Source organism: Gordionus sp. m RMFG-2023, chromosome 4, assembly GCF_954871325.1.
Source record: "Gordionus sp. m RMFG-2023 chromosome 4, tfGorSpeb1-WG-v2, whole genome shotgun sequence".
Classification (NCBI taxonomy): Eukaryota; Metazoa; Nematomorpha; class Gordioida; order Chordodea; family Parachordodidae; genus Gordionus; species Gordionus sp. m RMFG-2023.
The window spans coordinates 7,954,173-7,976,747 of record NC_088778.1 but is presented as its reverse complement, the minus strand read 5'-3'; the positions used below and the strand labels follow the sequence as shown (position 1 = coordinate 7,976,747).

The 22,575-nt window shown below is 27.1% G+C and overlaps 1 protein-coding gene across 4 annotated transcripts; it reads right to left on the bottom strand.

Moving 5' to 3' along the window:
- Window positions 1–468: 468 nt before the first annotated feature.
- On the bottom strand, window positions 469–20,541 carry LOC135927739 (uncharacterized). 4 transcript variants are annotated; one of them, XM_065463890.1, is made up of 19 exons: window positions 20,418–20,541; window positions 20,308–20,371; window positions 20,094–20,264; window positions 19,979–20,047; window positions 19,847–19,932; window positions 19,107–19,796; window positions 15,323–16,466; window positions 14,891–15,071; window positions 13,491–13,618; window positions 13,270–13,420; window positions 12,028–12,139; window positions 11,313–11,506; window positions 11,044–11,240; window positions 10,536–10,614; window positions 2,290–2,561; window positions 1,890–2,000; window positions 1,568–1,745; window positions 1,233–1,355; window positions 469–818 (listed from the first exon to the last, which is right to left on the bottom strand). In XM_065463890.1, the coding sequence occupies exons 1-19, from the start codon at window positions 20,510–20,512 to the stop codon at window positions 508–510; spliced, it is 4,356 nt and encodes a 1,451-aa protein (XP_065319962.1). In that variant the 5' UTR covers window positions 20,513–20,541; the 3' UTR covers window positions 469–507. The 4 variants fall into 4 exon arrangements, 3 of the variants coding, with proteins under 3 accessions (XP_065319962.1, XP_065319963.1, XP_065319965.1); XM_065463891.1 differs by having other exon boundaries at window positions 19,847–19,902; XM_065463893.1 differs by lacking the exon at window positions 1,233–1,355.
- Between the last annotated feature and the right edge of the window lie 2,034 nt (window positions 20,542–22,575).

Here is a 22,575-nt window from a genome sequence, read left to right as displayed (position 1 = left end):
CAATTAAATATTTTGCTCAATTTTATTCAAAGGATGCAAATCCGATAGCCAATTAATTGAAAGATTAATTTTAATAAATAATCCTCCAAGAAACGCTATGGAAACATTTCATACTTTAAAATATATTTGTAATTTTTTACAAATATATCATTATATAGTGGCAACATTACCTATTAGTATAAGTACAAATGAGAGTGCCTTTTCTTCATTATGGAAAATAAAAGGTTATGACAGAAAAATGAAATAGCTTTACTTAGCATAGATAGAGATTTAATCATAAATTACAAAACAAATTATTGAAAAATTAGCATAATTGCAAAAAAACATATTCTATATTTTATTGTAATTTACAGGGATTTTAGTTATAAAATCCCCCCTCCCCGTAGAAAATTCTTGGCTACGCGCTTGCTAAGTATACAATATATAAATTTCTTTATTTAAAAAAATGCGTAGACAGTAAAACGCAATATATTATTTTATTTTTTTAAAGCGAGTTTTTTTCTCCTTTCAATATATGTTTTCGATAATATTTAATAGCGAAATCAAGTCTAAACTTCGTGCAATTTCGCTTTTTAAAACAATGACATCGGTTATAATTCGTTCGTCAATACAATCAACATCGATTCGGAATGTGTTATTGATGCATTTGTCTAAAGAATTTTTCAAAGCTAATAATTTGTCGCCTTCTTTGCTATTTCTATCGGTTGAATTGCTAGCCCTGCTTAAATCTTTAACAATGATTGGGTTGACCGATACAGAATATAGGGACCTGAGGATACTAAGGAAGGAGTTTAACGAATCTCTATCTAACCCATATGCTTTATTAAATCATAAAAATAAAGAGTATAAAAGTAATTGTTGTATATGTCAGTTTTATTTAACATTAGTAGACGTTTGTGCCTAATTTATATTCGAAAAAAGGGTGATATTAATTTTACATTATGATATTTTTTATTATCAAGTGACTCCTTTGTATCCATTTTATCAAGGATAATTATTGTAAAATTCATTTCTGATTAAATTTTAAAAAAAATAATCAAATGTTTGGATGGATTAAATATTTTGGTTAATTATAGATATTTAATGTATATTTGATATACAAAATACAATAGTAACAACTCATAATAAAATAGTGAAATATCATTTTGCAATAATTAAAAAAAGCGATAACTATGAACAATTTCGAATTTGGATTATGAGAGATACAATTTATTCAAAAAAAAATTATTTACTTTTAGTGTTGATGTCAAAATTTTTTAAGGAGTTTCGCAGGGATTGAAGGTAGGTATGTAATATGGGAAGAATAGAATGGAGGAAAACTGAGATCATAATTTTGAGGTATTTCATGGATTTAACTAAAGTTCAAAAACATGGATTTAACTAAAGTTCAAAAATTTTTCTAAAGAAATGCTAAATATAATATTTGAATAATAGTATTAAAAAAGGCTTATATTCATTTGTTTCAGTATAAATTAATAAATGAAGAGATTATTGATTTGTCAGTATGCATTTTTCAAAATTTAAACTGCCCACTTTAAAATAAAAATAAATAAATGAAAATTTTTACCTCGATTAACATTTTTCACTATTGATGGTTTATTGTCAAAATTAAGTTTAGGCGGGGAGTCCCTTTGTTCATCGTTATCGAAGGCTAAATGCTGAAAAAAACTCAATCTTTGAATTTCGACCCTAAAGGCAGAAACTATACATTCGCAAGTGCCTTGTTGTAAATATAAACTTACCGCCTATAATAGAAAAATATGTACATTTTAAATTGAATCATATTTTACCATATTACATAATTAAATATTTAAATAATATATATTTTTTTTTAAAAAAAAAATTAAGATGTATAAATAAGGTTTGGTAAATTTTTTGCTATTTTAAACTTTATCTAAATGCAAATTAGCTAAATAAATAGGCAGCTTTTTGAGACGCTCACTAGCATTTCGTCGTTTTCTTGAAGGTATAAGGCGATTCGAGTCTTCGGATTCGGCAACCTATAAATTAATATTTATTTAGAAAAGTACTGACTAATGAGTTATAGTTAGGTGAATTAAAAATGGTGTGAAATCTAATTTTAAGCCAAAAAGTATCACCCGCTATTAGATTTTTGTTGTTATAAATACAACCTACTTTGAAGGAAGCAGAAATAACTCTGGCCTCGAATGCTTAGCTGATCTTCTTCAGAACGCACTTACTTTATTTTAGCTACCCAATTATACTAATAACTATTATCTCACCTTTACTCTGTTCCTTTTAATTACTTGTTTATAAAAAAAATTGTACCCTAAAACTTGCTCCTCCATTATATTCAAATTCGTTATTTTCCCGCGTTTCCTTAGAAATAGCGCGGGCAAAATATGCGGCACCAATTTCGTACCTTACCCGGGCGTCGTGACCTTCGGAGACTCGAAGCGCGTATTCCAGGTGATAGATGGCTGAATCTAGCGCGTGCGCAGAATTAGGAGACGATAAAAGAATATGATTAGCTAGGTCTGCACTGGTTCGCGACAAGGCATTTCGTGATTGGTCTCGTAGATCCAAGAACCAGTGTCGATCTAGAAAATTATTGTTTACATTTCAAATAAAATTTATTGCGTATTTTTTTTTAATGGCAAAATGCTAATAACTGACACAGAGGGGATGCTGATTTAGTAAAGAATGCTATATAAATAAAATATTTTTTTTCGAAAAAAATGATAAATGGGTAATGGTGGGGTGGCTATATCTAGCCACATATCTCTAAAGGAATATTACCTAGACGATTCCTTCTAATGTATACAAATCCGCAGGTGACACCCAATTTTGGTTTCCCGTGTAGTAAAATTTTATGAAACCGTATTATTTCTTAAAATTCTATTCCGGGTAACAAAAATTACGTGTCATGAGATAATTTGTATTGAACAAGGCTTCGAATCGCATTTTATCAGTCGAAATAAGCATTATATGCAGGGTTGCCAGATTCATTCAAACAAAAAGCGGGAGAACTATAATTCAAAAAAAAAAAATTTTATAACAAATATTATTAATTTTTTCCCAGGTGATGATTTCTTTAACTAAAAATATAAATAAACATAGGATTATTTTTTTTAATATAAAATTAATAGATGTTATTATAATTAGTATATTTTAAATTTTTTCAAAATATTTATTATTAATTAAATTTTAATTTTTTGTTACATATTCCTTAAAATATTTAAAAGTATTAATTAAAATTATGTTTGATCATTAATTCTGCTTCTAAATCTGATAAAGATAACCTATTACGATTTTTCCGCCAGGAATTTTTCATTAATATGCGCTCTGAATCAGAGTTTGAATGTTACAACGAAATTATAATAGTGCATATATTTTCAAAATTAACTAATTTATAATGAAACATCTCCAATGCAATTGAATTTTAGGATTGCAATTTTTTAACCATGTTGTTTAAAGTCATCCCTAAATTAATAACTAAATATCTTGGGAGTCCATATGTTTTTTAAAACCTCTGTATGTGGATCTGCTGAATTCGGCAAGCAATTATTTCTATGTCCATTGATAATGAAGCATGCCCCTTTCTTCCTGCATTGTGAATTGTATGGTATAGGTAAACTAATAGGGATAATAGTTTCATTCAAAATTAATAATTTCGTCAATTGGTGTTTCAACACAAAAAGCTGTTGCATTTAATAGTGAAAGGTTGCAATTTTCATGGGTCTGCACAAACATAGACGCAATATCCTTCTATTTCTCTGAGTCAGATGATAAATTTTTTATAAGTTTACTTGAAACACCTCTTTCTTTATTAAAATAGCGAAGCATTATTGGGAATGTTTTAATATTTCCATTATTTGATGCATCCGTTAAAAATAGATGATTTTCCTTCAAATCCTTTAAGATATGTTTCTTATGAGGCTTTTGTTCTTCTATATTTTATGCATTAGCACCTTTTGAATCAGGAAAGAGTATAGGCAATAAATATCTAAGTCAATCTGTAGATAGATAATTAAACGAATGTTTTATAGTATGATAAATGAATTGTCATCACACAAATTAATGTTTTTGAAGTATGGTTTGATTATTTGATGATATTTTTTAAATTGGAAATATGTTTTTGCCTTTGTTGAATGTTTTTTTACATCATGTACTCCTCCATGGCTGATATTAAATTTTAATTGAATTTACTTACATTCTTTATCTTTTCTGACCCATGAATAAATGCAATTCCAGTTGTTTTGATATTGCGATTTACATTTTTTTTGAATGTTAAATTTGTCTTTAAACTTTAATTTATGAATATAATTAGAAAAAAAATGAAATATCATGAGAAAATCTAATTTATTTAAACAAAAATTATTATTAGGCTATATAAAACTGTTAAAATTTTATAAATAAATTGCTTACAAATATCACATTTTATATAAACTGATTTCTAAAATTATATAAAATACTTATTTCACATTTATAAATTTTCATCATCAGAGAAAGTAATTATTTTATGGTTTAACGTAATAATTTATTTTAAAATTAAAAGATATTCAATAATATTATTATATTTTAAAATTGGAAAGTTTTGGAGATCGAAAAAAAATAATTTTTATCTTTAGAATTCCTTGTTCTTTCCTTTCTCAAATATGGATATAAAAAAAATAAACAAAGACAAGATGTCTTTTTAAATGTATGATTGAATTACAATAAAAAATGGTAGCTTAAGTTTCTGGTTAAGTTATTTTTAATTATTTTATATTTTAAAAATTTATAATAAAAAATCAGGAGAAAGCGTAAATCGTGTTTTGGCGTAAACTAAAGTAAAAAGTCGGCAAATTATGTCAAAAGCGGGAGATCTGGCAACCCTGATTATATGTCATTGAGAGCTATTAAACATATCAGAAAAAAATGATAGACACATTCTCCAAGAGAAATGAGAAACAAATATTACTTATTTGTATGTAATATAAAAGTTAATAGTTTAATTTCACCTAAGAGGGATGCATGTCTAAATATTTAATTATTAGTTTCAGTAATTATTTATGCTTGTCCTAATCTGCCTTTTCTTATCAAAATTTCAATATAGTAAGAAGGTTTGGTTTATATATATATTTTTATAAAAGGGGTGTAATAAATAGACCTATAAAGGCGTAAAATGGTAAATATCCATTAATAATTTTATAAAATATTATAAATCACATAATAAAATTAAAAATAATTTTTATTTCAGATTGAAAACTATTTATGGATCATTCGATAACATTTAATATCTTCCATTTGCAGATTTTTTCATCATTATAATAATATAATATAAAGTAAGTGTTCTAGGCATATGTTTGTTTATTTATGATTATTAAAATATTATAGATTTTTTTAATGTATTAAAATATTATTGATTTTTTTAATGTATTAAATTTATTATTGATTTTATTTTATTGGTTTTAAAAAGAAAATAAAAGTTTGAATTTTGGAAAATAAAAGAGTATCTCAAAAGTGGTGCCTCTAATTTAAAAGAAACCTGTATAAAAAAAAATTAATTCGGAACAACAATGACTACTATTACGAAACAGGCCAAAGATTTATAAAAAGGAAAAAGGAAATTCGTAAAAATAAGGTAAAAGTTTATATTTTTGTTGAAATTTTATGTATTATTGTGTATTAGGGATTTTTGTAATAATTTCGATATTGTATATTTTATCATTTAAGTCAGTTAAAATTTTTTTGATAAAGTTATTGATAAGTCTATTGTAGAATTAAAGAATTTGAAATTTGAAAATTAAGAATTTAAAATAAAAATAATTTTAAGGAAATGTTAAATCGCAAAAATATTAAGACCAACAATTATTTTGAGGTCAAAAATGTTGAGCCGTTAAAAATGTATTTTGGAATATTAGTGGTTTTTATATTATAGGTTATAATATATTTTTGGTATAAGAAAAGAAATGGAAATAAAGATATAAATCGAGTAAGAATGTTAGAGCAAGTGGAAAGGGAGAAAAATAAAAAAATTGAAGAATTTAAGAGGAATATTGAAAATTTATTTAATGAAATACATATGGTGAAAAATGAAAATGAAAAAAGGAAATATTAAAAACAGATATCGTCAGAGATTCTGAAAAAAAGGTATGTGAAATTGATATTAATAAAACAGATTTCGTTAGAGAGTCTGAAAAAAGAGAAAATGGAAAAATTGGAGAAAATGAAAAAAAAAGGAAAATGAAATTGGAAAAATGGAACATAAAAAAAGGAGATTAATATTGAAGAAATAAGAAGAGAAATGAGGGAAGAATGGGAAAATGAAAGGAAAGAGATAGAGAAAAAAGAAATGGAAGAAAGGAGGAAAAGGGAAAAAATGGAGTTGATTGAAAGGGAAAAAGAGATGTTGAGAACAGAAATGACAGAAATGAAAATTAAAATAGAAGAATTGGAAAAGAAAAGTGAAGGAAAAGGAGTGTATGGGAATGATGAAAGGGAAAATAAAAAGTGTTATAATTGTGGGAAGTTTGGACATATAAGTAGAGGATGTAATGAAAGGAGAAATCCAAATGTGTTAACTATAATTTGTAAAAGGTGTGGAAATAAAGGGCATAAAACTGAGGAATGTTATGTTCCTACGTATAAATTGGTGAATGAAATTCAAAAAGCTTGTGGAAATTGTGGAAATTTTGGTCATGGTCATGATAAGTGTTTTAAGAATCAACAAGAAGATTCTAAAGAATTTCCGGCGGTAGAATATATAAAAAAAGGGGAAAAAAATGCCTATGAAAAAAGGAAGGTCGAAGATGTAACATGTTTCAAGTGTCGTAACATTGGACATTATGCGAGAGATTGTCCGGTCACATGACTATATGGTGGACAGGAATCAATATGTGGGGTTATTGCATCGGAAAACCCAGCAGACAAGGGAAAAATTTTATTATTAGGGAATGTACTAAATATTGAAAATAATTTGGGAATTGAAGAAAAGAAAAATAGTAATGAATTAGTGATGAAAAATAAGGGGAATGAGTGGCCCAGGGCGAATATACAAATTTGTGTTATGAGTTTCGATGAAAAAAGATATTAATTATGATGAAGGTCCGCGCGCGAAAATTAATGTGGGAAACAAGGAAATTGTAATGTTATTAGATACGGGGGCAACTATATCGGTAATGGGGTATAAAGAATTTTCAAATTTATGGCCGAATGAGCAATTAATAAATGATAAAATGATAATTAAACAGTTAAATGGAACTGTAATTTCGGTTTTGGGGAAAGTGAATTTACCAGTGTTAGTTAAAGGGGTAGTACAATTTTTGGATTTGTGGATAATAAAAGAAGAGGTTGGTGCGATTTTGGGATGGAATTGGATATCTAAATTTGGATTAGAAAATAAATTTTTGAATATATTTCAAGGGAAAATGGATGATAAAAGCATTGAAAAGTTAGAAACATCCGTAAAGGAGGTGGATATTAAAAATTCGGAAAATAAATTGGTGGAAAATGAAATTTTGGAGAATAGTAAAATGGAGAATATGGAAAATGATAATCAGGAAAGTTGTGATAATGAAATAAATGGAATTTCGGAAATTGAAATATTAAAAATTGATGAAATTAAAAATTTGAGAAGTAATTCTGAGGAAATTCAGAAGGAGGAAGTAATTATAAATGAAAAAATGGATCAGGAGGAACTTGATTGTGTGAATAATAAAAATCCTAGAGGTATAATGTATGATTCAGGAATTGAGGAAGATATTGATTTGGATATTGATAATATGTCTGTTGATGTAGAAATGGATAATATTTTGGAAACAAGTGATAAAAATTTTAATTTTGAGGTAGACAAAAAGTTGATTTCAAGGGAATCGGGGTTGGAGGATAGTTATATGAGTGGTGATGAAATTTATAAAGACTCAAATTTAGAAAGGGAGAAATTACCTGCATCACAAAATTTTCCGGTGAAATTAGTAAGGAAAAAATTTGAGTATACAAGAAAATATTTGGATATTAATAAGTCGGAGGAAAGAAAGTTTGAAAGAGATAAATATCCGGTGTTAGAGATTATACCAGCGAAATTAGTAAGAAAAAAATTTAGATTGAAAGTGTGGTAGAAGGAGGTAAATTTTGAAGGGTATTATAAAATTGGTGGGGTAAAAAAGATATGGATCGCTTAGTCCACGGGAAAGAAATAGAGAAAATTAGAAGTGAAATTGGATATATATAGATATAGGTATTTTTAATTATTTTGGTAAGTGTGTTAAATTGTATTATAAGATTGGTGGGGTAAAAGGAATATGGATTGCTTAGTCCATCTCGGGTGATGATTATTATAATATTCGTTCAATTGGGTAGGGTTCATGGGAGGAAATTAAGCTGAATAAAATGGATGTAGTAACCATGAGAAGATAGTAATTTGGTATACGTGTATATATATATAATTGAATAGTTAGAAGTATGTAAAGGTAAAAGTAAGAATTATCTTAGTATATGAGATACATATAACTGAATATGTTGATAATTAGTTTGGTTTAACAAAAATGTATATTGCAGGTCATCTTTTGTTTTATTAAATATTTGTTCTTAAGTGAAGTAAAGCATATCGTGGTTAATAGTTTTTTTTTTGTGTTAAAAAAAACAGTTGAGAGATAAAAGGAAAAGTTGAAGAGGGAAATTATTTTATAGTAATGTAAATTGGGTTAACTTTTTAAATTGATAGAATGTTAAGATAAGAAATCAATTTATTTGGTGAAGAATCGATAAAGAAAAAAATAAATTAAACAACTTATGGATTATTATTGAAAAAATGAAATTTATGCAGCAAGAGGTTGATTTAAAGAAGTTTGGAAAATATATGTTTTGAAATAAATAATGAGGGTGGTGAGTGGATTAAAAAATGTTATTTGTTTATCAAATTAATTGTTTATTGTGAAAATAATAATTAAATATAAGTTGGAATAAAAAGAAAAGTTAATAAGGGAGTTTGTTAGTAAAATTGAAAAATGGTAAAGTACATTTTTTTAAAAAAAAAGAAGTTCGCGAGTCGATTAAAAAGGTATGTTTGTGAAAAATTGAAATGGTAAAATATATTATTTATTTTAAATTAATAATAAAAATAAATGAAAATTGAAGGATAGATTATTTTGTTTCAAGGAAAAATATAATCGTTGATTATGACTGAGGAAAATTCTATTTACAATGATTTCGAGAATATTACACCAATGATTCAGAATAAGCGATAATAAGACCAACTATCAAACTATCCACAATGACGCGATAAAACTTTCAAGTTCGGATGCAGCCAATCATTTAACTACCAACTTAGTGATCGATAATACGATAACTTTAGATGATGCAAAGCAAATGATCCAAAGCAAATGATCCATTATGCTATTATGTACTAACGAAATTGCTAAAGCCCGATAACTCGACGATGAAAAAATGATGAACAATACGACCGATCAATTAATGGTGTCAACAACAATATGAAAATTGACATATTACAAAGAATAATAGTTTTTTTTTAAAAAAATTTTGAATTCGTGTCCTGAGAATGCCTCTTAAAAATAAGGGAGGTGTTCTAGGCATAAGTTTGTTTATTTATGATTATTAAAATATTATAGATTTTTTTAATGTATTAAATTTATTATTGATTTTATTTTATTGGTTTTAAAAAGAAAATAAAAGTTTGAATTTTGGAAAATAAAAGAGTATCTCAAAAGTAAGGATTATATAAAAATTTAAGTCTTTCATGTGACTATACAATTGAGTTAAAAAATGATAATAAAAATTATTCAGTTGCTTTATAAACAAATATAAATTTTACTATTAGAAGCATAATGCATAAAAAAGAATGCTGTCGAAATGCTAAATTTTTTTAATCAGACACATTACCGCAAAAAATATTGTTGTAGTTTTTGGAGAGTGAGGGGATTAATGTGGCCAGCTATTTTAAAAGAAATCTTCATAAAGTATCCACATGTAATATAAAATTCGGTAAAAAAAAATTTACATGACATACATGTCATTTATTTGATCAATCAATTTCATAAAATAGATCATGCTAAGAAGAACTTTAATGCTTTTTTTTTAAAAAAAATTATAAATACTTAAATTTAGCCTTAATAACCTTTCAATTTTTCAATAACTCTTGTAACTAATACCTAAAAACCCGAAATTAAGACAATTTTTTTATATATCGCTGCCTGAATCAGATTATTCCATGTAAACTTTTTATCAAAAATGACTTTTTAAATTTATATAATTATACTATCTATTTACATAAAAAAAATCCCAGATATTTATAAAAATTAGTTAAATTATAACCAATATAAGATTGTACTATCATAAATATAGAAACTTAATTTCAAAATTGCTCTGAAAAATTTACAAAAAGTGGAGATGAAATAACCTAATTCTCAGTAGACACATGCAAAGGAAACTTTCAAAAACTAGCTCTTGTCATTCAAAATGTTGAGTAATTATATTCAGGTCAACTCCGCGTTCGCCCATATGGTAAATTATTAACTACAAGGCTGTCTTGGTGAGGGGGTATATGGTCAAAATAAATTTTTTGATATATTTACCTATTTTAAATTTATCGCTAGAGTATCCTCCTATTGCTACATCTATCCTCCGCAAAGCTGATTCGTACAATTTGATAGCCTTAAAAATATTCATTAATTTTTATATGTCTTCATTCATATTAAAGGTCTGCAAAACCCGACTCAAAAATCTAACCCAAAGACTAAACTAGGAAATTGTGCTTAATTTTTATAATTTTGACTTCCTGGTTAGGTCGGGCGAGGAATAAGAAATGAATTTAAATGCTCAGAGTGGGTCAAGGAAATGTTTATCTTCCTAAAGTAGGTCTCTTTTATAATATAAAAAATTATATAAATTATAATCAGAAAACTCTTTAATTTTTAAACAAACGCTGATTTCAAAATAAATAAACTTAAGCATTTAAAATCCTTAAAACACAGCTTTTTTATTATTGTTTTATTTTAAAATATATTTCTTTTCGATGTAACTTTTCGTAATACTATTAAAAGGGGAAATATCGTTTTACTTATTTTTAATTTTTTTATAAACTTTTTTGTAAAATCCTTCCCAATTTTTAGGAACTACGCGATTTTGTGGCAACTCGGTTGCGGCTAGATGGATGAGAGGTAGGGACGCCATATTGCAAGCGATCAACAGAGAGTTTTGATCGTCACCTAAACTCTCAAAAATAGTGGAAGCACGTGAGTAATCGTTTTCGCAATTGGCGAGAATGGACTGAATTAAATCTTTAAAAAAGATAGATAAAAATGTATTCTATCTTTTCGTTTCCACTTAAAAATAACAAAAGAAAATTTTACCATATGTTTCTTGTACGTCATGTTCATCTGATAGTTGGGCGCAATGATTTACCAGTGTTTTGCATTGATTTATCTTAGAATTTGCTAATTCGTTGAGACAATTGGCTAATTTTTTGGAAATCCTGTGTATTACGTTGGTAGGGCGTTCAAGATCCCTGGCAATTTCTAACGCCTTTTCGTAATAAGATACAGGGCTTTTTAATAAAAAATTTATAATTTAAAAACATTTAAAAAGGAACCCAAAAAATTAAATTGGTGGTATCCTATTCATCAGAGTTCTAAAAAAAATCTTAGAATTTTTGAGCAAAAATCTTTGAAGATTTGTATTCGAAGAAAAAGATTAACCTAAAAATGCCAAAATCTTTTATAATATATTTCAAGATGAAATCAAAAATTTTAAAATAAAAAGAATTTACTCAAATTTTTTTTAAAACACTGCCATTCTTCATATTATTAAATCATATGATAATTGGCCCTGTAGGGCAAAAGCATAGTAATATGAAATTTTATTTAACTCTATAAATAGGTGTTAAATCTATATTTCTAAAAATTTAGGGGCAGGACGGGCCAAATAATTTTGAAGGAAAACTGGTGTATTTATGTAACTATAAATGATTATAATTGGAAAACAGATAATAAAATATACTTAACAAGGAAAATAAGATTTAAGAAGAAGTTGATATATTAAAATCAAAAAGTTTAACTTAATATTTACGATATTTTAGTTGACAGGGTACGAGAAGTGATGGACATTCTAGTAATGCAACTTTTAGGTTCATTTGTATCTCTCCGAATAGTGTCTTCAGAAAATGTTGATAAAAACTTTTCTATAATAATTATAATTTAAATAAAATAGTATATACGCTGATAATAAAAACAAAAACGTCAAGTTAATGTGAATACACATAGTAGTTTGAAAATATTGTAAAATTAATATATAAATGATAAGAGGTCATAAAATTTTGGCGAATTTAAAAGGTATATCCATAATTTACCAATTGGTATTAAAAACAAATTTATATATATATAAAGGTGCCTTATGATACAAATATAGTATTTTCAGGTGCCTAAAAACTGAAATTAAAAAAAAACACTATATAGTTATGAAGCTAGCCAATACTCTATGCCCCCTTATTGCTTGGCTCTATCTTCCTGGCCAAATAATAATATCTAGATTTATTATTATCCTATCTCCCACTTATAATTTTGTTCATTTAAATGGATATGCTATTATATCATTGGTTGATTGTTTTAAACTATCCTAGGTAATAAATAAATCTATAATAAAATTCTTTAAAATTTTTTATACACAAATATTTCAAAATTATTTTTAACATAGCATAAGATATAAGAAATTGGTGTCCATAGAAAAATGGGAAGTTTTGGGATGAGCAATCTTTAAAGCTATGCTACTTGGAGGAGGAATCAGAATAAGCGTGAGTCAATCATAGAGTGAGTTAATAAGACAATGAAATTTTGATTTGATATGTATTACTAGCAATATTTTCAACAAAAATATCCGAAAAGGCATAAATTTATCAATAGCAACTTTTCAGGCATTTCATTAATTTGTATATGAAATGACAATATATGTAGCGAAAAAAAAACACAATTATTATACCTTTCTCTAAAAAAACCAAAGTTCAAATCGTAGCTAGATTATTATAAGGTTCTAACTCTATTTCAAATAATTCCGAAAAAAAAATTAATGACAATTGGTTTAACATAATTTCTAAAAAAAAAAATTATGAAAAGGATAAGGGTCACTGAGGATGGTATTCAACTCTGGCACTTATTTAGGCTAAAAGTGGCGTTAAAACCTAATGAGAGCAAATAAAGTGATAATTACTAAAAAAAATATAGATCATTTATATGATTCTAAAATATGAGATACTTTATTTTCATTTTCTATTTTTTGTGTAATATATATGCAAAGGGCTATTGATAATAAATTTACCTAATAACTCATCCCTTTCAACCATGGCAAAGTTTCTCTCAACGAAATTTTCATAATTGAGAGCAAATCGCTTCAAAAAATCCAGAGCCAATTGTAATGAATTTTGAAAATAATGATTGACAACCAAATTGTTATTGGTAAAATGCGGTTCCTAAAATACATCATTTTGCAAAATAATATTTCCTTAGATTCATAAAAAAAAAATTTATTTTAAAATAAACTTTATCTGGGCGGATCATGTGATCCCCAATGGATTCGTAGAGCGGAAGTAAAAACATTTTTGGTTCCACAGGGAAAAAAGAACTCTGATTCGAGGTGAGGGAATGATCAACGGCAGAGTTCAAGATTTCTTCAAGTTAAAAATGTTTTAAATAAATTTAAAAAAATTATTTTGTATAGTGGACCAGATATATTTTGTTTAATAAATAGAAGATTTCAAGATAAATCATTTATAATTACCAGAAAATAAGTCGAAATTCATCGAAATTCTATTAATAGTTATTTTTATTATAGATCAGCAAAAGTAAGCACGGCCCGTGCCCGATGCCCCTAATATTTTTTAAGTAAATTCGGGCCGGGTCGGGTCTTAGAAATTTTTTAAAAAATATCTAAATTTATCAATTCTATGTTGAATTTTTTATGTAAAATAAAAATATGTGATTTTATTTATAGAAGGTTGACGCCATATAACATATATCGTTTATTTTGAGTAATTATAAAATTAATTTCTATATTTAAATAAGGACCAGGCTGGCAAAATTTTTTTAAAAAAATTTCGGGCCGGGCCGGGCTTGAAAAATTAGGCCCGATGCAGATCACTTATTTTTATATCGTAATTATAATTTTGGTTATGAATAAAAAGCCAATTTGGCGCGAATTACGCGAGCCAAAATATTTAGTTAAGCATTGAGGCACAAGTTATTTTATTTATTATTCTATCTTCAAGTTAAGCTATATTTCCCCCATAAAAAACGCGGTTGAGAAAGTGATAATTTTTAGCCAAAAAGTAGGTTTGGTGTCATATTTTTTTAGCGGGCCACAAAAGGGAAAAACAACCCAACTTAATTTTAAATATTACTGATCCCCAGATAATTTTTTTATTATGAAATGTGATAAGAAAGCATTACGATAAATGCCTTCAGCAAAAAAGTTAAATCTTTTAAAATATTATGAAAAAAATTACTAAATGTAGAGAAAAATTAGTAAAATATCGTATATTGCTCAAATAATTTACAATTATTTTTTAAGGCCATGTCTAAAATTTTTTTTTAAAAATTCGAAAAGTTTTCTTTCACAAATTTTAAAAAAAATGTAATGTTAAATATTTGAAATTATCTAGAATAATGTTTTGGGCATGTTTTTAAATATTTAAAATAGTATTTAAGCTTCCAAAATTTGTGAATTTAATTTTTTGATTTTGGACACCACGTTAAAAAAAATATACCATACCAAAACCCGAGACCAAATTTTTATGCTCTAAAATTTAAAAAAATTATCCATGTTTGCTTAGCCCATTCTAAGGGTCCGCCCTGGGCCTAAGTGGGTATGCGATCTCTATACAATGCATCTATTCAAAAAAATAAATTATATTTGCTATACACAGGGTATTGTTATGTTATACCATAAGACTCGGCGCAAAGTTGAAGGTATTGGATGGATGAATAGAAGTTGAAATTGTCCATGGCTATGTTTGCCATAGTGACGTAAAGAAGGAACAACTTCTCCAATAACAAAGCTTGGGAGACTAAAGAAGATTTCGTTAATTGCAAATTGTTCTGTTCATTGACTAGGCAGGTTAAAGCCTTTATATATATATGTATATACATATAATAATTTTATGTTATAGAATGATGATACTCAAAAATACTTAACAAAGTTTTAATCAAATATAAAGGAAGAGGGTATATATTTTAAAAAGTAACTCGAAATGTTATTAGTTGTTTTTGCAGTTATACTCCAAAAGCTATTTAACAGTTACAGTTTTCAAAAGTAACTAATTACCGATAAACTTAGTTGTAACTAGTTAGATTAATGACAATAGTAATTTACAAACTTCCAAAACACATGTTAAAGCAGCTTCGCATCGTTTCCCTATAACATCGGAAGGGGGGAGAGGAAATTGACTCAGCAAAGGCTTATCTTCCAGGACGAGACCATTGGGACAAATCTTTTTACCACGCAAGCGCCGTGGCTGCATTAGCTTAGTCAAAGATACGCGCGCGGATTCGCGTGTAGCTATTCCTTCATTCGACTCATGTCCGATTACTTCTTTTGTGATAGTAGGGCGAGAAACACATTCCTCTTTTTTGTTCCTATTCTTTTTATTACTTTCACACAGTAAGAGAGTGGAAGGAGAAGATTGAGAAGTACTATACTCGTCATGATCAAAGGGATCACTGTTAGCTGGAATATAGGCTTCAGAAAGAGCAAGTGATGCAGAAACAAAGAGGCGCGTCCAATTTTCTCCACAAACTGTTGATGAATCAGGTGTAAAAGCGTTAAAATCCTGACGAGCAAGCTTTTCATAACGCCTCTCTGCTTTGCGTCGCTTTCGTTTAACGATCAGTGGGATGTCGTCCCTGGAATTGTTGAGCGCCTTAGTTGAATTCTTGAGAAGTCGGCGGCATTTAGTGAGAAGGGCAATGCGACTGTCTGCCTCAGAATCAGGACGGGCTAGGCGGTAAAGTAAGAAGGCAACGGGAAGTGTGTATGGATTTTTTATGTTAAACGGTTGCTGTCGTATGGAGTTAGTTGCAGCATGCTGGATAATCTGGTCTGCAGATTCGCGTGCTTGGCAGTGGTCAGGATCACGGCTGGATACGTTAAATTCTGTTATTAAACTAGTCAAGTCATAGAGCTTGACGACCTCATCGCCGGCCCCTTTAAAAAGCCAGTATGTGTGGCCTTGCTTGGCGCACTTACTTTTTACGAAGGATAACAGGTTTCGAGCCAGATCGCGTATCAAATCTGGGTTGAAGGTAGTTGGCACTTCCGATTCGATCCCACTCCCCGGCTGGTTATTAGGAGAAGCGGAGCAAAACGGAAGTTCAGGGATCTCACCTGTTTTGAACATCTCGTAACGTTTCACCATACCATCCAGATGATAACACATAACCAATTCGGGCACGTTACACATGAGATTATCGAGCCAATAATCAAGTCCAGTGAGCACGTTTATTCCAGGTTGATTCATATCCCTGTTGTTCGTTTTTAAGTTTTAATATAGGATTAATTATAAAATAAAATTGATGCTTAAATGTGTACATTTGCGATATTGTTATTCAATAGGGTAATTCTATAATGGAAGCTTAAAGAAGAAGAAAAATCTCAAAGAGTCACATAGTTTAACGAATACCATGAGCTATGCAAAACAGGGTAGATAAATTTTAATTAGTAGAGATTTCGCATTGGACTGAGATTTTACAATATAATAATTATAATCTGGCCAGATTTATTCATTATATAAAATAATAACCAAAAGCTATTATTTTTGTATAATAACGCTGCAATGTACTAGTTAACGCTAAAATATTAAAAGTTTTATTTAGTTAAGGCTATATAACCTTGAAAGATAATATGTACCCTCTTAAAAATTTTATTTGTCTAATTTTATATATATATATATATATATATATTAGTTTTGTTTAAAAATAAAAAAGTTGGTCATATATATGCTCTTTATTAATGTAATCGTAACCCATGCAAATATTGTTTTTAGTGAGATTGTTCGGGTCAGACCAAAAAAATAAGATAACAAGTTTTTATCTCCCCACCTGAAATGTTAGGCATCGCAATAACTATTTGGATAATTCTATTGTTAAAAAAAATATGATTTAACTTGTAAAATATTATGAATGAGGATTTTTTTTCGATCAATCAAATGCTTACTAAGGCGTTCTGATGAACTGAAGACCGTTTTATAAAAAAAAAGCAAATATAGATTGAAGGCAAATACAAAAAATATATTATTAAAAATAAATAATTGAACAATTAAAAGGGAAATGTTAGAAGGTAATTTCTATTAACCAATCAATCCTTCACCTTAAGAAAAAAGGGAATGGGTTTTCACGACATTGCCTAACTAGTAAGAGGTTAGTAAAACATGAGATAGCAATAAATAAATCAGTGAATTGAGTTTTATTTTTTAAATTAGCATTATTAGATGGTGCCGGTGGTAGTGAAGGTCAACGGTCCGGACCTATCGATCTTAGAACGGGACCAGACTGGACCGATACAAAGGCAGGTCTTTTATAAATAATTTGCCTTTATATTCAATTTATATAATGTAAATTTCTGTATATATTTTATTTTACAGTGTTTTTCTAAAGGAATTACTTTTTGTGATATTTTTTTCTTTTTCAGTTCATTTTTATTTAGTAATATAAGTCTAAAACAAAATGCTTGTCAAAAACGCATTTCATTTATAAATTAAATATATTCTTTGAATTTATAAAGTTAACGTAATATACTTTTATATATAATAAAATCATAAAACAAGAATTAGACTCTAGAGAAAAACGAAAACATCATAACAAATAATTAAATGACCAGTCATATCGGTCCACTCCTGACCAAAGACCTGGATCTTCACTAGCTAGTTTTAAATATATGGTAGGCTCACAGATTTAGTAATGCATCTGATATTTCAAAAAAATACAGGAATTCACTCCGATAATCAACAGTCTACATGATGGATCTTTTTTTCAGTTGACAGGCCAAGTTTACCTAATTTATACCATCATTAGGAGCATATAGGGGTCTGCAATTGGTGGGTTTTCAACCCAAGGTGATGATTCATGGTGTATTATACTGAATGATAAAATTTATTTCCACCTTCAACAGTGTTATTTTCTTATTCCTAGTTAAAATATGATGGTGCTTTTGATTTTTAATGTAACTCTTCAAATATTTCTAAATTCTTACCTTGTTGCAAAATAATATATAAAACAAAAAGATAATATCCCATTTTTAGCTATTTTTCCTTTTAAAATAATTAATTTTTTATTATTATTAGATAAATTATTATAAAAGAAAAATATCATATAATTAATAAATTCATTTGTAAAATAATCAAATAATATAGGATTCAATTTTTTGAAAATATTGGCTAATATAAATTTTTATAAACAGTAAATATTTGCCCTAATTCAATATTTAATATCATTAAGAAATCAACTATAGCTTTACACAAATATTTCAATTTTGTAAACGTCTAATGAGTTAAGATAATTTTATTTTGCAATATATTTGTTAGTGACCTGTTTCGGGCCTAATTTTTCAAGCCCAGCCTGGCCTAAAATTTGTTTAAAAAAATTTATCTGGCCTAATTCAATTCCAGAAATAATTTTCTTCATTTGTCCCAAAATGTGTAACCCAAAATTAAAAAAATCATTTGTCTGCCTAGAATTTTTTAAATATAGAAAAATTCAAAATTTATTAAATTATAAAAAATATTACCACCTGTTTCTATCATGAAAATGGAGTGATATCATTTTAAAATATTAAGCCCTTCCTAGCCCAAACACAAAATTTTTTTAAAAATAGGCTTGGCCTAGTCAAAGCCTCTTTGGGCTAGGGCTGCAAATCTCTAATATTTATATCCTCCGATCACTTATTAATTTTTTTATTTTAATATTGGCTTATAAATTTGCTAACAAATGTATCATAATAAAAGATAAAATATTTTTAAATTTATAATGGTTCATATCAGTGTTTTGCTAAATGAGAGCCCTTATATTAATCCTCTAGTCAGTTATTCTGAGTTCTTCATAAATTTTAAATTCTTAAGTTATAATAAAAAAAATATTTGATATTCTACATTTTTAAGAAATATTCACTTTAATCTCAAGGTAATGGCGGGATATTTGCCTCCCCCAAATATAGGTAGATCTGATCTAACTAGCATCCTTAGATCTTCAAAATTCCATAAATAATTTCGTGGTAGGTCCCAAAAATTCTCATCATAATTAAATGTGCTGTTTTGACTTGTATCCTTCATCTCATTTGCATTTTCCTTTAGGAGTGTTTTCAAATGTAAATCATTGGGTAATGCTGTCATTTCAGAGGCTTTGGATTCAAACTTATAACTCTCTAAATCTTTTTCATCACTGATTTTGTGGGTAAACAACATTTTATCATGCTGAGGTTGTATGTCCATATTTTTTTTAAGCATAATTTTATCATTATAATAGTCAGCATCCTTAGACTCATCTTCATAATTTGGCCAAGGAATTGATAAGGGAGTTTTATAAGTCAAATCTTTGATGGTTTTTGTTGGTTTACCCCTATTTATAATGTTGTTGCTCAAGAGATTTGATAAATCAAGGCCTAATTCTCTAGTCAATAAGTTTTCGAAGGAAAAGTAATATTCAGCATCATTATTTGATGAATGGTTAGCCAAGTGCATGGTTTCAATAAATTTAATCAATGAATCTTGGTTATCCCAAAAATTAAAAGTGTTGGAATTTTCCTGAATATTTGACAAATTTTGCAGAGATTTGGGAAATTCCCCCTTTTTAGCAAGAAACCTTAAATGTATTTTTTATATTTTCTGTAGGAACAAAATATATGAATTTACTTGAAATATAAAAACTTTGCCATCAAATTTCTAAAATCTAAATCATTGGTATCACTCTGGTATTCATTTAAATTAAAAGTGGCAACCTTATTTTATACTTAACTTTATTTAAAAAAATAAATAAAATTATACTTGGCTCTTATCTTTTGAATTCATAAGATTGTGATATATATAATGATGAAAAATAGCCCACATAATAATCTATATATGCTATTTATGAAATTATTTTAAATTATTTATAGATTACTTCAGATTTATTAGATACTGAATCACATTCAAGTAATAATTTCAATTTTTCCCAAATCCTAAGATTTTCAGTGAAATCAAAATCTTCTAATAAAATAGTATCCTCAATTTTATGAATTATTACACTAACACATGATTTTGAATATGGCATTTTTAATAATTTTTTAATGATCTAAAGACCAATAAATAAAATATATCATTCGTAAAAAAATTACATTTGCTTCAGAAACCACATCGATCTTGCCTAATACATCAAGAAACTTGTTGGCAATTTTAAAGCTTAATTATATAAATAAACATATAATTTACAATATCAAATAGATACCTTTCAAGGGCATGATTCAATTTTTGTTTAATATAATATTTAATTTCAGTATCATCTGTGCCTAAACTAATTTCTGAAAAAGGTATACAAAGCATTCCTTCATAATCATGACTAGAATCATGTCTGAAAAGTGTTGATAATGTTAACAGATCTGTTTGTGAAATATTTTCCATATGCAGTTTAAAATTCAGCGTAACAAAGCGATGAGATAGAAGAATTCAGAACAAAATTTGATAAGGCTGTCAATATCAATCAATTAAGTAATTATACTTATGTCGTAAAATTATAATTCTAATATTTTTAAAATTAAGATATAAACATCTACAAGTATATATTCAAATTATTTATTTTAGAATTCTTAAATGACCTCTTATTTTATAATTTATAAATTCATAAAAAAATTTTATTTTGTTGTTATGATTTCTTATTTTAATTTGAAATTACTTATTTCTGGTATGTATAAAAAAAAAGACTTAATTTTATATTATATTTTATAATAATCATTACATATATACAAATAATATTATAAACCCTAGCATGCCAAGTCACTACCATCTAATTCCCTCGTCACAAGAGTGGGGCCCAAGGACTATAGCCTGCTTAAATGAAAAAAAATTCCTTAAAGGCTTCTTAATATGCCCTTAAACTAAACATTAACCCCTGAACTATTTCTTCTATATTTCAATAAATATTATATTACGATTTGATTTTATTATTAATAAGAGTATCTAAATTTATTTAAATGAGTGATATAAATTATTAGATTAGATTAATAGATATAAATAATATTTTATTATTTAAAAATTAAGAAGATTATATGAATTTTCATTATTATATTAGACTAATACATATAAATTATATTCGCTATATATGGTTGCAAAAATGGAACATCAATATCACTCATAGTATCGAAATATTAATTTAAAATAAAACGAAGCTTAATTTAACCTTTTTGTTAGAAAATTTTAATTGTTTCAATTTCTACTATGTTGAGACAAAATTCTATGTATATAGAAAAAAATATTAGATATAAATCATATTGTTATTTTATTTCAGAAATCATATGCCAAAAAATGCGATATGAACAAAATTAAAATAATAGTAAGTTATTTTACGCCATAATTTATTGTTTTTAGAAATGTGGATTGTAACCACTCTTTATAATTGTTTTTAAGTCCCACTTTTATTTTATACTTAGTTAAGTTTGGTTAACAATCTGTTTCATTTAATTTAATAAAGAATTACATTATATCTTATCCCATGATTTTATTTTATTAATCTTTTTACATTATCTTCAAAATTTTATTTGAGATAATAATTTGAAGTTACCAATTTAATATAATTTGGTCGATAAAAGAAAATAAAATGAGGTTAATAAGTTGTTGAAAAATCATAAGTGAAAGAAATAAATTAAAAATCAATGTAATAAATCTAAGTTGTCAGATAATATGAATAAGTTCTATGTAAATTAAAATTACATATATACATTTAGATATTTATATAATCCTAGAGATTTTGCTCATATATGCAAGACCCAAATCAGACTTTTTAGGAACGACTAGCAGGGTTTCTTTTTTTTGTAAAACATATGAAATAACCCAAAGGCGTTTAAATCACAGATCCAAACTGTAATGAATATTGGTTCAGTTCAGGTTTAAATAGAAACTCGTTTAAAGAAAACAATCGCCACCTCCAAAATTATTTTGGCCCAAAACCAAATATTACATATAGCTTCCAAATTCTTAAAGAAAATTTAGCTAAGAAATTTTCATTCGCTCATTAACCATTATATGCGAAAAGAGCAAAAGAAATCCACATTTGACGATTCTTCTCAACCTACGAAGGTTTCCTCGAATAATCTAGTCGAAGCTATTGGTCTTTTCAGTCAATGCATAAATATGATCCATTAATGTGTCCAAGACAAATAATAGTTTTAAATATATATATATTTAAAAAAAGCTAATTTAGCAATCAACCTGTTTTTTATTATTGTTTTTTTTACTAAATATTGAATTACAATATGAAAAAAGGTGTAAAAAAATAATAATCTGGCCTATAGGCTAAATATGTCTTTCAAACAAATTAAGATTAAATAATTCGAGGGTATTTTTTATTGGTAAATGATTTATTCAATATTCACTGAAATGATTGGTGGTAA

Excerpts from the sequence above, each read along its gene's own strand:
- LOC135927739 (XM_065463890.1), bottom strand. The coding sequence starts at position 20,512 with ATGCTTTGTATACCTTTTTCAGAAATTAGTTTAGGCACAGATGATACT. Across the intron at positions 13,421-13,490 it reads ACATGATCCGCCCAGATAAA|GAACCGCATTTTACCAATAA; the intron begins GTTTATTTTAAA and ends GATGTATTTTAG. Across the intron at positions 10,615-11,043 it reads GGGAAGGATTTTACAAAAAA|GCTATCAAATTGTACGAATC; the intron begins GTTTATAAAAAA and ends AATATTTTTAAG.